Source organism: Misgurnus anguillicaudatus, chromosome 3, assembly GCF_027580225.2.
Source record: "Misgurnus anguillicaudatus chromosome 3, ASM2758022v2, whole genome shotgun sequence".
Lineage (NCBI taxonomy): Eukaryota > Metazoa > Chordata > Actinopteri > Cypriniformes > Cobitidae > Misgurnus > Misgurnus anguillicaudatus.
In genome coordinates, this window is record NC_073339.2 from 5,738,355 (window position 1) to 5,755,342 (window position 16,988).

Here is a 16,988-nt window from a genome sequence, read left to right on the forward strand (position 1 = left end):
CATGACAGCCTGTCATCTAACAACCAATCACCGTGGTCAATGCGAGGCAGCTCGTGCATGAGAACTGACGTCATCCGTAGCAACGGAGACTCACTCTTAGTTTAGGAGTTATAATTTTTCCTTACTAAAAGTAGGTCTGAAAGGCGTTGTGAATAACTTTTAAGAGAAAACTCCTAACTAAAATCTTTTAGTGCGATTTAAGAGTACTCTTAGTGGTAAGATAAAATTCTTTGTGAATACGGCCCCTGGCCTATATCAGGGGTTTTCAAACATTTTGATGGCAGGGACACCAACATATAATGAACCTTTAACGAGAGACCCCTTTTCTAAAATATATATCCATATTTTTTATTAAGAAACATTTCAACTGTGTTACCAACTTAAATAATTGGCTACACATAGACTTTTCAATATTTTTGCTTTGTCTTTGTTCCCCTGAACTTTTCAGACCCAATTTTATAACCCCCTGGCCTAGACTATTGTCAGCTGTATGTAACTCTATTTCCACCTCTCTTTTAGACTGCTCTATACACACATTTAATTTATCTTTTGAATATTTTGCACAGTAGAAAATTTTTCTGTATGCGTGAGAAAAATAAAATGCATTGTACAACGTATCCCACAATGCAAAGTGCTTGACTCTTTCCATTTTCATGAGACGAATCAAGCAGAATAATATTAGGCTACAATTTTATATAGACATACAGATTGATGTACTTATTTCATACGGTAGCATACTTTAGCATTTCTTGTAGCATATAGCATATTATAGTAGTTACTTGTAAATGTAAACTATTATGTTCTGTAGTATAAACTATAGTAAACTGATAAACTGTAGTACACTTTGTTGTAAAGTGACACAAATCTGATTAAGAGGTTTGACAAAGGTTACAGTCTTCAGTATCTCATCCAACTTCCTTGTTCGAAACTAGATGAGCTTGTCCAGTCACTTCGCATGGTCTGTTTTGGATTTTTGAGTGCAAGCTATTAAGAAAGTGTAATATAGGTACAACACCCATGTGAATCATAAAAATATATATTTTGCTTGATTACATTAACGAGGTTGTTCAGCAGCATCATCACATAAGGAAGAAAAGCTACAAAATCAAAAACTTTTCATCATGTCATGATTATGTTTTTATGAATTATTGTAGACTCGATTAATGTCCAGTGAAGGTTGAAACATTATTATTATTAAAGCTTTGGAACAAATTTGGTTTGTGTTTGAAGCTTTCTTTCCCGAATATTCTTTTATCACAGAAAAAGCTACATTCGTTTATATTTGTAGATGACGATGTTGCACTGCGGACAGTGATGCTCTACGTCCTTGCATGCCTTCACACAGAAAGGGATCAAACAACATGGCCAGATCCTGAAAACAGACAATCTGTTAGTGAGTTTGAGTTTGTAATTTTGATATTAGCAACAAACTATAATCGGTCACACTACATCTCAGATAGCAAGCAACTATTGAAACAATGTTAAAATTTTTTGACTTGTTAATGCACATGTATTTTTTCTAAAACACATAAAAACACTGAAAAAAGAACTTGGTGAAATTCAAGAGTCAATGGCCCAACTAAAGCAAACACTGAGCACCATAATTTCAATATTTTTTCAATATTAATGGAGGGTGCAAACCTGATATTGGTAAAATGGGATTAACATTATTTCTGGTATTTCTATTTTCTGGTTGCTATCTGGGATTTTGGCAGGGCCACCCAAACCCAAAAGTGGATGGACTTTTCTTTGGACAGCGAATGCTATTCCTACTCTGAATGGCACGAATAAGATAGGGGAATTAAACTGGTCTGGCAATGAGTATGAGTATGGCTAAAGAGTATGGCTATGATGGTAACATGATGGTGAATATAGTTCCTTACCCAAAAATGCCAAGACCTCCGCAGATGGCCCAGACCAGCAGGCCATCAACATACTCTGTGCGCGTGACAACCATTTGTTGGCATTGAGGGCATTTTGCTTGCCCCGGTACATCACTCAGATGGGGGGCCGCAGCAATAACTTCATATGGAGAAAACAACAATTATATTCTTTGAAAAGATGAATATTATAATAAATACATTCTGTATTGCATCCACTCATCATTTGCATGATGGCAAGTCACATTAATTGTCATAATACAAAGTAAAACTCACTAATAGCAGGCACAGGAGACATGACTGGTACGCTTTGTTGAGCGGCTACCAAAAGTAAAAAAAATCAAAGTAGAATGAAACTTTTACAACAGTTATTAAATCAGTATTTTATTAATAGGCCAGTTGACATTTTGACACGTTTGGGCAGTTATCACTGCAGTTCCCAGATAGCAACCGGCAAAAGGTGCCAGCGATGAAAATCAAACCAGCGACCTTCAAGTTATGAGGCCGACTCTCTAATCATTAGGCCTCCACGGCCCCTATGATGACAGACTTTGGAATGCTCAACTTATTACTTTATGCGGAAACATCCAGGTTTACAAAATCTCATAATATAAAGTGAATCTATAGCACAACTAGCTCACCTACACCAGGCCCAGGTGGCACAGTTTGGTTTGGAGATGGAGCCATTACTTGTGGATCAGAGACTATTAGTAATATAAAGATAAAAGCTTTTCTTTAGTTAATTAATCTAAGTAATTTGTATAAAGAATATTCAACATCAAAGGCTTTTGCAAAGTATTTTTTCTTCTTCTATGTATTTGATGCCAACACAATGACATAATGGGATTCTGGAATATTTTGGTTTAGTGAAAACACAAAAAGGGTGTGATTTCTCACATGTAGGTGCAACCGTAGACTGGACTGTCACGTTTATGCATGGACTCTTGTATTGTTGTGGTGCAGAAGGTTTCGTATCCATATAACCTGGCAGGGGTGTAAAGTACTTGAGTGATTATACATGATTAATAAACTTGAGTATTATTTTTAAAGATCTATACTTCACTTTGCTCACACTGAAATTGTGCGTCTTTTCCGTTTATGCTATATACCAGTATATTCAGAAATCACAAAGGACTGTTTGTATTAAGCTATTCAGACTGTCAAAGTACACTGAAAAAAAATTCTGTGCAGAAAATGCTTGTAAATTTTAAAGGAACTGTCATGTAAAAACTAAACAAAATTATCAGTAACTTTAAATAAACATTCCCAGGTAAAATTTATTTTTAAGGAAACTTTACTCACTCTTCATTTGTAACCCAGATATCAGTAAACATCACTTTTGCACCCACAATTATTTTATCAAAACAACATTATGGTGATCAATTTTAGATTTAGTTGGGCTTTCTTTTACTGTCATAATGGTTTGTTAAAATTTGCAAAGAAAACTTTCTAATGTGTTAGTGTGATGTGAAGTTACAAAATTGACCAAACGACTGTCCCTGAGATCGTTAAGCAATTATATAAAGTTTGTCTGAGCAAACCTGTAATGTTACAATAAGTGATTAAAACGGTGTTGTAGCATCATGCTCTTAAGAATTAACAAAAATACTCTCAATATTAAACCACATTAAACACATAAAGCCATCAAGAATCAATGTATAAAAACTCCACACACAGTCATCAAATTAAAGCTTCATGCCGCAATGCATGCTAGGTATCAATATTTTACTAAATATTGTACTAGCTTTTTTAAAGTAAAACGTTTTTAAAGTTTTTAAGTCTTCACTGAAATCTTTTTTTCACTGTACTGTGTGACTGTACTGTACCTGGTGGGGGTGGTGCATAAATTGTAGGCATTGGAACTGTAAAATAAAATATAAAAAATACACGGTTGGTCCTACAAAACAACAGAGGAAACTAAAAAATACACTACTGTAATGTTTAGAGATGTTATGTTCAATTTTACGATTTACAAAACTGAACTTTACATGCAGTCCAACTCCACCCCAACTATTGCATACAAATGTTTCCCATTTGTGTAGTCAGATGGAGTGACCATGAAGCTTTTTTACAGACACACATACTGTCATAACATATATATCTTTTCTGTTAGCACGTTGTGGCATTAATGCGACTAAATATGCTATTGTCTCAGAATGTATTCACAGGAATCAGATCTATTTTTAATCAAAAGCTGTAGCTTATTTGCAGGTACACACATGAAAACATCGCTTTTTTGCATCCATAGTGGCATTTTGGATAAGTAAATAGTGGCAAATTGGATATGGGCATAATATTAGCTCTTTATCAATGCAATATCGAAAAAAAGTGGAAATACATTTGAAATTAAAGGCGCAAAAGAGGATGTTTCCGCCGACTGAGAATCCAAAGACCGTTACTGAGTTTTTTAAATAAGCGCACGCGTAAGAACAGCCTCCCTCCTTCACAGCTCATTTCAAGGGAACGCCTTCCATAACTCGTGCACGAGTATTTGAACACGAGTGTTTGTTTACCACCGGCATATGCTGTGTCGCGTCAGTGGATTCATTATGTGAAAAGATATGATAATAAACACATAAGACGTAAAGTTAGATCAGTCGACGCTACTCCCATTTCAACTAACATGTAGCAGACTGGTCACTGCATTACACCCAGCTAACAGAAACAAGTTCTAAGAACGTTCCCTGAAAGTTCTTTACGTTCCCAAAAACGTTCTGCCAACGTTAAAAGTGTCCAGTTTTCTTGACGTTCTAAGAACGTTTTTGTGTTGTCTCAACGTTAGAGGAATGTTACATTTTACCATTTTTAAACGTTATGACAATGTCATGTTTTAATGTTCACACAATGTTCAAAACAACAACTGTTTATTATATTGACTTGTTTAATTGTTATGTAAATGATAGAGAAACATTGCATTTTATTATATTTATTTTTTATATTTATATTATTTTATTATATTTATTATATATTATATATTTATTATATATTATATATATATTATATATAAGTTTAGATGTTGATGTTTTGTTTCGTTTTGGGTCACCATTGTTGTGGTTGGTGTTCGTTTTGGTTGGGCTCTTGAGCTTTGTCTTTTGCTTGCTGGTTTTTTTACATGGTTGTTTTAACTTTTTGTTGGTAAACCACATTTGTTCTGGTTGTATTAACTCTTTGTTAATACACCACATTTGTTGTGAGCATGTTGAGTTGGTGGTGTGGTTCTGTGGTGTGGTGGTTGGTACATAATGGTAAAAAAATCATCCCTAATTAATTTACTAATCAAAAGTTTATTCTCTGTCAAAAATGTAAACGAGATCCAGCACTTTCACAGCAGTTTGTCATTAAGAAGTTTTAGAAACCTTGGACAAAAAACACCCGCCGTATAACCGGGATGCACAAACACCAAGAACCAGACCACGAATCCCAACCATGGCGACAACCAAATGAAAAACTTCATGCTGCAATGCATGCTGGGTATTAACAAATTACAAACCTCATTCAGGACTCCCAGCATGCACTGCAGCATGGATAAATAAGGATTTTTTTCCAATTTTCTTTGTCACGAGATTCATAGTCTGATTCTTGATGTTTGTGCGTCCCAATTATACAGCAGATATTTTTTGTCCAAAGTTTCTTAAACTCCTTAATGACAAACTGCTGTGAAAGTGCTGGATCTCATTTGCATTGTTGACGGAAAATAGACTTTAATTAATTCGGAATGATTTTTTGACATTATGTACCAACAACCACACCACAGAATTACACTAATGACTTAACATGTTCATAACAAATGTGGTGTATTAACAAAAAGTTAATACAACCAGAACAAATGTAGTGTATTAACAAAAAGTTAATACAACCAGAACAAATGTGGTGTATTAACAAAAAGTTAATACAACCAGGGAAAAACTAGCAAGCAAAAGACAAGGCTCAAGAGCCCAACTAAAACGAACACTAATCACAATAATGGTGACTTAAAATGAAACAAAACATCAACATCTAAACTTATATATAATATATATATAATATATAATAAATATATAATATATAATAAATATAATAAAATAATATAAATATAAAAAATAAATATAATAAAATGCAATGTTTCTCTATCATTTACATAACAATTAAACAAGTCAATATAATAAACAGTTGTTGTTTTAAACATTGTGTGAACACCAAAACATGACACTGTCATAACGTCCAAAAATGGCAAAATGCAACATTCCTCCAACGTTGAGACAACACAAAAACGCTCCTAGAACGTCAAGAAAACTGGACACTTTTAACGTTGGCAGAACGTTTTTGGGAACGTAAAGAACTTTCAGGGAACGTTCTTAGAACTTTTTTCTGTTAGCTGGGCAACTACAGTACAAGAACAACGTCAATATATCTGAAAAACAGTACAACAATAATTATTCCACAAAGAAAGAATAATCACTGTTACCTGTCGAAGAGAATTTTTGCGACCTGCGCGTCTGTCTTGACACCTCTCTGTTCCTTCATTGCTCTCCAGTGTTGAAATGTGTTTCTCCAATAACAACTCTGGTTTGTTTACATTATTCTGACAATTTTCTCCTTTTCTCAGCGACTTAAAAAGTCTTTCTTTTGCGTCCTCCTTTGGGTTTCTCTCTTCCATGGTGCAGATTCGAGGAGGAAAGCAGGAGTGAAAATGAAAACAAACCGAAACTAAAGACGGAGTTTCATGCGCTATGCGCAATTGCGCATGCGTCACTCGTGTAACGTTACTGGAGCGTGCACGTCTCTCACAAGAAACGTAATGGCAGTAATTGACAAGCCAGAGGGCCAATGATGATTGCGATGATTGCATCAACGATTGGCTGATATTTATAAGGCCCTACCTTATGCACAGATGACATATATTAATTTTATTACTTTCAGTGCGCCTAATAAATAGTCTTTTATCATTTAGTAAAGACAGTTTCAAGTAATATTGCAAAAATGTATTAAACAAACATCCTCTTTTCCACCTTTAATGTGGTCTTAACTGACACTTAAATCTCTTTAAATGTGTGCTTTTCAAACTTACCCTGTGTTTCCTGAAGCTGAATCGATGCCATCCTCCTTAATTCACTCACTGTTGGATAAGAAGAATCAGATTTTAAATGGTATTTCAAATATTTTTAGTCAGTAAGACAGTTTTCACACTTTTGTATTAGATCAGCTCCACCTTAAGACATCATGTCCAAGTTCATCAGCCGAATATCGCTCTTTGCCCTGTGTGTGGTTGTTTCCTGTATTTTGTTTTTTATTCCGTTTAATTTTTTACATTTAGGGGTGGTTTTCTGAACAGGGCTTATCCTAGTCCCAGACTAAAATGTATGTTTGAGCTGCTTGATTCAAAAACATCTTGTACTGTTTGCATTTGTGCTTTTAAAACCGCTGTTTGTATTCGCTTTTTCAAAGCAGGTAATTATGTGAAGATTTGGTCTTAAGTCTCAATGTTCTGTAAAACTCTTTGAAGTCTACAGTCAATGTGAACTAAACATACATATTTAAGTCTGTATATTTGTTTGCTTACCTTAAATGAAGATTCTCTTTCACAGATCTTTTTCCTGTCTTATTGAAGAAGGAACTGAAGATCTTTAACTCTCCATATTCATATCCAATGTGGGAGTGTCCAGTAAAGCAATAGGCAAAGTTAGTAAATCAACAATTACACTCTTCTTATCTTCACTCCATAGGCGAGACAAAGGTGCAATCAAAGTTAATTTTCATATAATAAAAGCCAGCTATATATTTCATGTCTTCAGAAACACAGCAAAAATTAAAGAGTTGAAATTTCAGTGTTAAAGGGGACATTTCACAAGACTTTATTAAGATATCAAATAAATCATTGGTGTCCCCAGAGTATGTATGTGAAGTTTTAGCTCAAAATACCATATAGATAATTTATTATAGCATGTTAAAATTTCCACTTTGTACAGTAGGTGTGAGCAAAAAATGTGTGATTTTGGGTGTGTCCTTTAAATGCAAATGAGCTGATCTCTGCACTAAATGGCAGTGGTCGAGTTGGATAGTGCAGATTAAGGGGCGGTACTTTAATATATTTTCCATGAATGTGTATGTTTATATTTCATGACTAATTCTGAAGGAAAAACATCCCATTGAAATCCTTGATTTCCTTCAGCATACTAATCTGGCAGCTGTACACATTGACACATTTGGCAGTGACTATTCCTGTGTCACTGCTTCAGTCAAACAGACATTCTCAGCCCTAAAATGAATGAAAACTTATGCCAGAAATACTACTGGACAGTCTCAACTTTCAGCATTAGCCTCTATGGGGATAGAAAAGGACTTATTGTTGTACAACAGAGTGACCGAACTCTTCTTGAAGAAAGAAAGGAGGATGGATTTTGTGTACAAATAATCCGTAGGCTAATTTGGTGAGTTCAATGCATTTTATTTAGTAAGAAAATAATATTTGTAAATATTTGTAAAATGTAAATTTTGTGGATATCACTTTTTTAATAGTAAAACTTTGCATTATCCTTAAACAATAGACTGTCAACAAAGTAATTTGTTACACTTTTGATTCAGTTGTTAATTTTCTTCAAGAACCATTTATGCTATTTCTTTTCCAAAAAAGTTTGCCTTAATTCACAGCAAAACCCCCAGAGTTAAATGAACACTGACTGCTGGGTGTAAATATTGTCCCAATCTTACAGATCGTTGAAAGTAACTCTGAAGCAGAGTTATAAACTGAAATCTGTAACTTTATCTTCTCTATCAACGTCTCTGTTTAAAACTTAAAGTTGCATTTTACATCTTGTAGAGTTTGTTGGCTGTTTCATTTAAAGTCATATTATGGTGACCCGTGTTTGTTTTAGTTGGACTTGACTCTTACCTTGTTAAGTTTCTTTTTGGCTGTTAAAACCTTATGGTGTGGTTTCACAGACAGGGATTAGCTTAAACCAGGACTAGGCCTTAGTTTTAATAGTTTAATATAACTAGTTTGAACAAACATGCCTTATTAAAAACATGTTGTGCATTTTGAGGCAAACACTAATGCATTTTAAAATATGTCAATGCAAGTTGTTTTCAGTTTGGACAGCTCTTACATTTCTTTTAATATACACTGTAAAAATTTGCTGTAATTTTGCAGCTGGTTGCCAGTAACTTACTGTAGAAGATAAAGTCTGAAAATGTTTCATGTTCATTTAACTTTGAACAAAATGTTGCCAGTAAATAACATACATGTAAAATCTACAGTGAGTTGCTGGCAGCTAGTTGCCAGTAATACCCATTAATACTGTAATTTCTGCAGACATTTTTTACAGTGTAGGACTAGTCTAATCCCTGTCTGTGATTAAGGAATGTTTGTTATGGCAGAGAAACAACAGTAGTGCAACCTGTCTTATATGTAATTTTTCATAGCATTTTGTTATAAACACACTGGAAAAATATTAGTTTTAAAACAAAACATAATAAGAGCGAATCAGACCTCACAAGTACACCCAAAACTGTGACCCGTAAATACATTTTCAGGTCTACAGTAAAATGTTTGGACACATGGTAGCTATCCCAGCAAACATGCTCCTGTGGGACAGAACAAACCCACATTAAACTCCAAGTGGCCCTTGAGCGGTTTTTCCCTTGTGGCCCCTATATAAGGGTTGTTCGCGAGCCAACCCACTGTTACCATGCCCACAGAAAACCCACACTGGCTCCATATGGGCAGGTCTTTATTTTTAAGGTCTTTATTGTTGCCAACATTTGCATGTTTACATGTACTGTACAACAAACATTAGAAAACAAAATGGGCTTCATTCATGTAATCCTCATAAATATGTGTGAATGTAAAATTTGTAAGTAATAAATCTAAATGTATCCCCATCTTTCTCACTATCTCCTCATTGAAAGGAATATGTGGGGAAAAACATATTATTGTGCCAGAAACCAAAATTTTTATTAAGCCGCTCTGCCATTCGCTGAAGACCGCATCAAGGGGTCAAAGGAGGCGTTGATAAGCACACTTAAAAGCATCAAAATGACAGATGGGACACCCCACAGACTTGTAGACTAAACAAGCATGCGCAATTTAAGGCCAAAAGACTGAAAGTCCACATAAAGTGTGCCATTTGGGACAGGGCCACTTATTGCTCAACATCATCAAGAATCTCCAGTCTGAAGTTTGGATCTTTTGCAAGATCAAAAAGTTTCTTCAACCCTAAGACTCCTTTGAAACTGTGGCTCAGATCCAACTCTCGTAGGTGTGAGGGGTTCGCTGAAGACAAATAACACAATCCTTTCTCTGTCACCCCACAGCCAAACAATCTCAAACACATGAATCAATGGTAAAGATGAAATGATTAAAATGAGTAAGACAGAAGTCCTCAACACTAAAACAACTTATACATCTCAGTATATAAAAAGATTTGGACGGATCTTTAATTGGTTCATTGTGTGTAATTAAGTTATGTATATTAGCACTCATTATAATGAGTTCTGGTACAGCTGAAGATGTACATTGTGTTTCCATCATACATAGATCAGTTAAATACATCAATATCTCCAGTTTACAGTTTGGGCTCTTCAGTCCATCAGAGATCACCTTTACTCCTAAATCCTGAATCAGGTTATTGTGACTCAGGTTCAGCTCTATCAGATGAGAGTTTGATGATTGTAGAGCTGATGATAAACTTTCACAGCACTCAACAGTGAGTTTACAGCCTGTCAATCTAAAAGGAAAACAGAAGCAGAGCACCTGTGTGGGCAGCATTCACTTTTTGTGCTTACCCAGCTAGAAGAAAAAGTTCTAAGAACGTTCCCTTAATGTTCCCAAGGTTCCCAAAAACATTCTGCCAACGTTAAAAGTGTCCAGTTTTTTTAAGTTCTAAGAACGTTTCTGGGTTGTCTGAACGTTAGAGGAATGTTACATTTTACCATTTTTAAACGTTATGACAATGTCATGTTTTAATGTTCACACAATGTTTAAAACAACAACTGCTTATTATATTGACTTGTTTAATTGTTCTGTAAATGATAGAGAAACATTGCATTTTATTATATTATAAAACATTATTTCTGAATGTTCAGTAAATATATTGTTGTAGAAAACACAATTCACTTATTAGGTTTAGATGTTGATGTTTTGTTTCATTTATAGTCACCATTATTGTGATTAGTGTTTGTTTTAGTTGGTCTCTTGACACTTGACTTTTTGCTTGCTAGTTTTCCCTGGTTGTGTTAACTTTGTGTTATTGCACCACATTTGTTATGAACAGGTAAAATTTAGAGTGTAATTCTGTGGTTGTGTGTACATAATGGTAAAGATCATCACCTAATTAATTTACTAATCAAAAGTTTATTTTCCGTCAACAATGCAAACTAGATCCAGCTCTTTCACAGCAGCCTGTCACCAAGGACCCTCAGAAACTTTGGACAAAAATTTCCGCTGCACAATTGGGTCGCACAAACATCAAGAATCAGAGCATAAATCTCAACCATGGTGACAAACAAAATTGTTTTAAAAAAACCCTTATTTATTCATGCTGCAGTGTATGTTGGGAATCCTGAGATTTGTAATTTGTTAAAACCCAGCATGCATTGCAGTATGAAGTTTTTCATTTAATTGTCACCATGGTTGAGATTCATACTCTGATTCTTGATGTTTGTGCGTCCCAATTATACAGCGGATTTTTTTGTCCAAAGTTTCTTAAACTCCTTAATGACAAACTGCTGTGAAAGCACTGGATCTCATTTACATTTTTGACAGAAAATAAACTTTTGATTAGTAAATTAATTAGGAGACGATCTTTACCATTATGTACCAAGCACCACAGAACCACACTGTCAACTTTTCATAACAAATGTGGTGTATTATCAAAAAGTTAACACAAACAGGAAAAAAATAGCAAAAAAGTCAAGGGTCAATAGTCCAACTAAAACAAACACTAAACACAACAATGGTGACTATAAATGAAACAAAACATCAACATCCAAACCCAACAAGTGAATTGTGTTTTCTACAGCAATATATTTACTGAACATTCAGAAATAATGTTTTATAAAATTATAAAATGCTTCTCTATCATTAACATAACAATTAAACAAGTCAATATAATAAACAGTTGTTGTTTTAAACTTTGTGTGAACATTAAAACATGACATTGTCATAACGTTTAAAAATGGTAAATGTAACATTCCTCTAACGTTCAGACAACCCAGAAACGTTCTTAGAACTTAAAAAAAACTGGACACTCTTAACGTTGGCAGAATGTTTTTGGGAACCTTGAGAACTTTCAGAGAATGTTCTTAGAACTTTTTTCTTCTAGCCTTAACATGTTTTTAAGGTTGTTTTTCATTTATTATCTGTGAAATTGTAAACCTTGTTGTATGAGTCTAATTATATGTGAAAACAGTTTATCGTAAATCACTGCAAAATTTTATATTCTTTATTTTTGATACAAAGGGGACTCTTATTGCTCAGCATACCTTAGCGTCTCCAGTTTACAGTTTGGATCTTTCAGTAGATCAGAGAGCAACTTCACTCCTGAAACTCCTGGGCGACTGTAGCTCAGATCCAGATCTCTTATGTGTGATGGGTTCGACCTCAGAGCTGAAGCCAGATAAGAAATGCCTTCTTCTGTCACCTTACAGTCACATAATCTACAAACACACACACAAACAGTGAAAAGTGACCTGATCATCAAGTATTTCCATACTCAAAATGTGACCTCTGCATTTACAGCAAAGTCCCGGGAGTTGAGTTGGCACTGCTCGGTGTTTATATAGGTCCACTCTCCAGAGTGTTAAAAAAGTAACACCAGAGAGAGTTAAAAGCTACAATCTGTGACTTTATCCTCTCTATCACCATCTCTGTTTGAAAACTGAAATTGCATTTTACATCTTACTTTTACATCCTACTTGAGTTATTTTCTTAAATTAGGTTTAGATGTTGGCTGTTTCATTTAAAGTCACCATTATTGTGATCAGTGGTTGTTTTAGTAGGACTTGACTCTTGACTATTAGCTTGTTAGTTTTTTCTAACTGCTATATCTTAGTGTGTTTAAAACACATTGTTATAGCAAAGAAAAGGTTATTGTGTGATTGAATACTGATGATTAAAACAAAATGTCAAACATAATCATTTAATGAACCGATTTATTAATATAGTTTTCCCCCCTTATCAAAGGCATCATTTTCTATCAATAATAAATTACTACAGTTCAAGGTCCAGAACTCTCATAGCAGTTTATCATTCTGAAGGACTTTGATAGTGTGCACAAAAACATTAACCGCTGAACAATGTAGATACAAAGACATCAAGAATCGGAGTATGAATCTCAACAATGGTGACAAAGAATATGGTAAAAAAGTTCATTATTTATTCATGCCTCAGTGCATTCTGGGAGTTCTGGATGAGATTTGTAATTTGTTAATACCCAGCATGCATTGCAGCATGAAGCTTTTCATTTTATTTTCACCATCGTTGTGATTCATACTCTGATTCTTGATGTTTAAGTGTCTACATTATACTTCAGTTACTCTGTAAATGTCAGTGTTTAAAATGGTTCAGAATGAAAAACTGCTATGAGATGGCTGGATCTCATACTACAGTATCATATTATTGACAGAAATAAACACTTCTAGTAAGACGTCAATTAATTATTTTTTAAGAGTGTTATTTGAAAGTATATCCATAGAGACACACTAGTGTCTCCTCTTTGGCCACGAAAAACATGTTTTAAACACATGCAATTGTAATAGCCAAAAACAGCTGAAAAGCTAAGACTAAGACTCAAGAGTCCAATTAAAACAACCACTATTCACAATAATGGTGACTTTAAATGAAACAGCCAACATCTAATCCTAAATTAAGAAAATAACTCTACAAGTAAGATCTAAAATGCAATTTCAGTTTTCAAACAGAGATGGTGATAGAGAGAATAAAGTCACAGATTGTTGCTTTTAACTCTCTCCGGTGTTACTTTTTTAACACTCTGGGGAGTGGACCTATATAAACACTGAGCAGTGTTAATTTAACTCCCGGGATTTTGCAGTGTACGACGCTTCTGCTTAGTACATAAGTACATTAGTACTTAAGGTACATAAGTTAAATTTATGTTTGGTCTGATCGGGTCAATATGCTGATGTCCGGGTGTGTAAGACTAGTCAATCTGCAATAATTTTTCGAAAAGAAAAAAATCTATTAATTTTTTTTAACGTTTCACAGGTTTAAGGCATTGTAATATAGAATGGTAATTTAATGCGTTATCACTTGATCTGTGTTATTTTATGTAAAGTAGAATACCTGAAAATTATTTTTTTATGTATTTCTAATTGTTTTGGCCATTCGGTTCGCAGTAACCTATTTCGAGATTTACACCGCTGGGTTTTCTGATTTCACTTAATCGCGTGTTATTTAGACGTGCTCCGCATCATGAGATATTAGCCTCTTTTCACCGATAAAACAGAAGAGCTAACCGAGACAGACATGGAGAATGAAACGAAACTTAGAAAAAAATTATTATATGCGGTGCTCTGGTTATGAACCGGATTGCTGGAGATGCAAACTGTAAAACAAGCAATCACTCCGTCTTGGACCCTTACGAAAATGAATCATAGTTTTACTATAGTTAAAGCCAAAATCATGGTTACAACAATATCGTTTCAAAAACCAACCACCCAATAGCTTAAAAAAAGCTTACTGTAGTAAAACAATGGTTATTCTTGTTAGATGATAATCCATTATTGCATAATTGTTAAAGACTTTCACCGGAACAGATAATGTTTATTCTTCTTCTACAAAAACATGTCAAACTAAATTAAGAATAGTCTGTTATATAGCCTATATACCTTTTATCATTCGCTCCGTCTGAGGTTATAACACCATTATCTGTATTTAAAATCTTTAAAAAAATGTTACAATGTTTTCAACGTAAAAATACATTCATATACATGTAACAGTCAGTGTTTATTTGAACTGTGATGAAATGTTCGCTGTAGAAACAAACATCTGTAGGCTACTTGAATGCGAAGGCAGCCACAGGACAGTGCGAGGTGAACTAGCGTCTGATAATGCAGACAATGCATTAGAGGTGAGAGGATCAAACAACGCTGTAGTTCTGTCACCTACAGACACCTAATAATCTCCATTAATACTAATATTTCTCTGTTTATGCTTCACTTAATCGGTCAGCGAATATAACACTCTCAATCAGCCCTGCTGCTGCCATGTTTCCCACGTAAGAGGCCAGGCAATGGGAGTTGTTGGCCCCGCCTTGACGCAGTGATTCACAGGGCGGGGGCGTGGTCAACTCGGAATGCATTTTCAATTGAATTTTGCTACATCCGTTGCGCGCTATGTAAATGAAAATGCAAGTAGTTGGTATAGCCTTTATTGTTTATATCGTCATGCTATCCTTAAGGGTCATTAGAACAATAATCTCCATAAATACTAATATTTCTCTGTTTATGCTTCACTTAATCGGTCAGCGAATATAACACTCTCAATCAGCCCTGCTGCTGCCATGTTTCCCACGTAAGAGGCCAGGCAATGGGAGTTGTTGGCCCCGCCTTGACGCAGTGATTCACAGGGCGGGGGCGTGGTCAACTCGGAATGCATTTTCAATTGAATTTTGCTACATCCGTTGCGCGCTATGTAAATGAAAATGCAATCCCATGTTTTCCACCCGTAAATGTAAATGCATTTAGGGAAATTTACATTTAAATGATCATTTTGCTACAGTTTTGCTTGACAATGTGAAACACATTATATCAGTTCGGGTAATACATTTCCATTTTAATTTTTAGTACTAAACACATACAATCACTGAAAAAGAATTAGCTTAATGAAAGCCAAGAGTCAAGAGCCAAAGTAAAGCAAACACTGATCATCATATTTGTTTTATTTTAATTTCATAATTTTTCTAAAATGCAATCCCATGTTTAATTTCATAATTTTTCTAAAATGCAATCCCATGTTTTCCACCCGTAAATGTAAATGCATTTAGGGAAATTTACATTTAAATGATCATTTTGCTACAGTTTTTGCTTGACAATGTGAAACACATTATATCAGTTCGGGTAATACATTTCCATTTTAATTTTTAGTACTAAACACATACAATCACTGAAAAAGAATTAGCTTAATGAAAGCCAAGAGTCAAGAGCCAAAGTAAAGCAAACACTGATCATCATATTTGTTTTATTTTAATTTCATAATTTTTCTAAAATGCAATCCCATGTTTAATTTCATAATTTTTCTAAAATGCAATCCCATGTTTTCCACCCGTAAATGTAAATGCATTTAGGGAAATTTACATTTAAATGATCATTTTGCTACAGTTTTTGCTTGACAATGTGAAACACATTATATCAGTTCGGGTAATACATTTCCATTTTAATTTTTAGTACTAAACACATACAATCACTGAAAAAGAATTAGCTTAATGAAAGCCAAGAGTCAAGAGCCAAAGTAAAGCAAACACTGATCATCATATTTGTTTTATTTTAATTTCAGAATTTTTCGACATCAGTGAAGGGTGCAAAAGTGATATTCACTCATTTTACATTTTTTTAATTGAGTCAATGGTTTCTGTCTTGTCCCTTGCTATCTGGGTCAGTTGGTATAGCCTTTATTGTTTATATCGTCATGCTATCCTTAAGGGTCATTAGAACAATAATCTCCATAAATACTAATATTTCTCTGTTTATGCTTCACTTAATCGGTCAGCGAATATAACACTCTCAATCAGCCCTGCTGCTGCCATGTTTCCCACGTAAGAGGCCAGGCAATGGGAGTTGTTGGCCCCGCCTTGACGCAGTGATTCACAGGGCGGGGGCGTGGTCAACTCGGAATGCATTTTCAATTGAATTTTGCTACATCCGTTGCGCGCTATGTAAATGAAAATGCAATCCCATGTTTTCCACCCGTAAATGTAAATGCATTTAGGGAAATTTACATTTAAATGATCATTTTGCTACAGTTTTTGCTTGACAATGTGAAACACATTATATCAGTTCGGGTAATACATTTCCATTTTAATTTTGCAACTTTTAAAGCATTAAAATATGTATTTAAAACAGGGCTGTAGAAAATGGAAAATGTAAATTAAAGTATTACATTTTCATTTCTATTTT

General features: G+C 34.5%; 1 protein-coding gene and 1 non-coding gene across 3 annotated transcripts; both read right to left on the reverse strand.

Moving 5' to 3' along the window:
• Positions 1-273: 273 nt before the first annotated feature.
• On the reverse strand, positions 274-7,532 carry LOC141358136 (LITAF domain-containing protein-like). 2 transcript variants are annotated; one of them, XM_073860201.1, is made up of 7 exons: positions 7,420-7,532; positions 6,928-6,975; positions 3,707-3,742; positions 2,778-2,864; positions 2,157-2,201; positions 1,884-2,022; positions 274-1,372 (listed from the first exon to the last, which is right to left on the reverse strand). In XM_073860201.1, exons 2-7 carry the CDS (start codon positions 6,956-6,958, stop codon positions 1,267-1,269), a joined length of 444 nt encoding a protein of 147 aa, XP_073716302.1. In that variant the 5' UTR covers positions 6,959-6,975; positions 7,420-7,532; the 3' UTR covers positions 274-1,266. The 2 variants fall into 2 exon arrangements, with proteins under 2 accessions (XP_073716302.1, XP_073716303.1); XM_073860202.1 differs by lacking the exon at positions 3,707-3,742.
• Positions 7,533-9,315: 1,783 nt separating this feature from the next.
• On the reverse strand, positions 9,316-12,514 carry LOC129443958 (uncharacterized). Its single transcript, XR_012364847.1, has 3 exons — positions 12,339-12,514; positions 10,406-10,582; positions 9,316-10,178 (listed from the first exon to the last, which is right to left on the reverse strand). It is a non-coding gene; the product is annotated as an uncharacterized protein (transcript).
• Between the last annotated feature and the right edge of the window lie 4,474 nt (positions 12,515-16,988).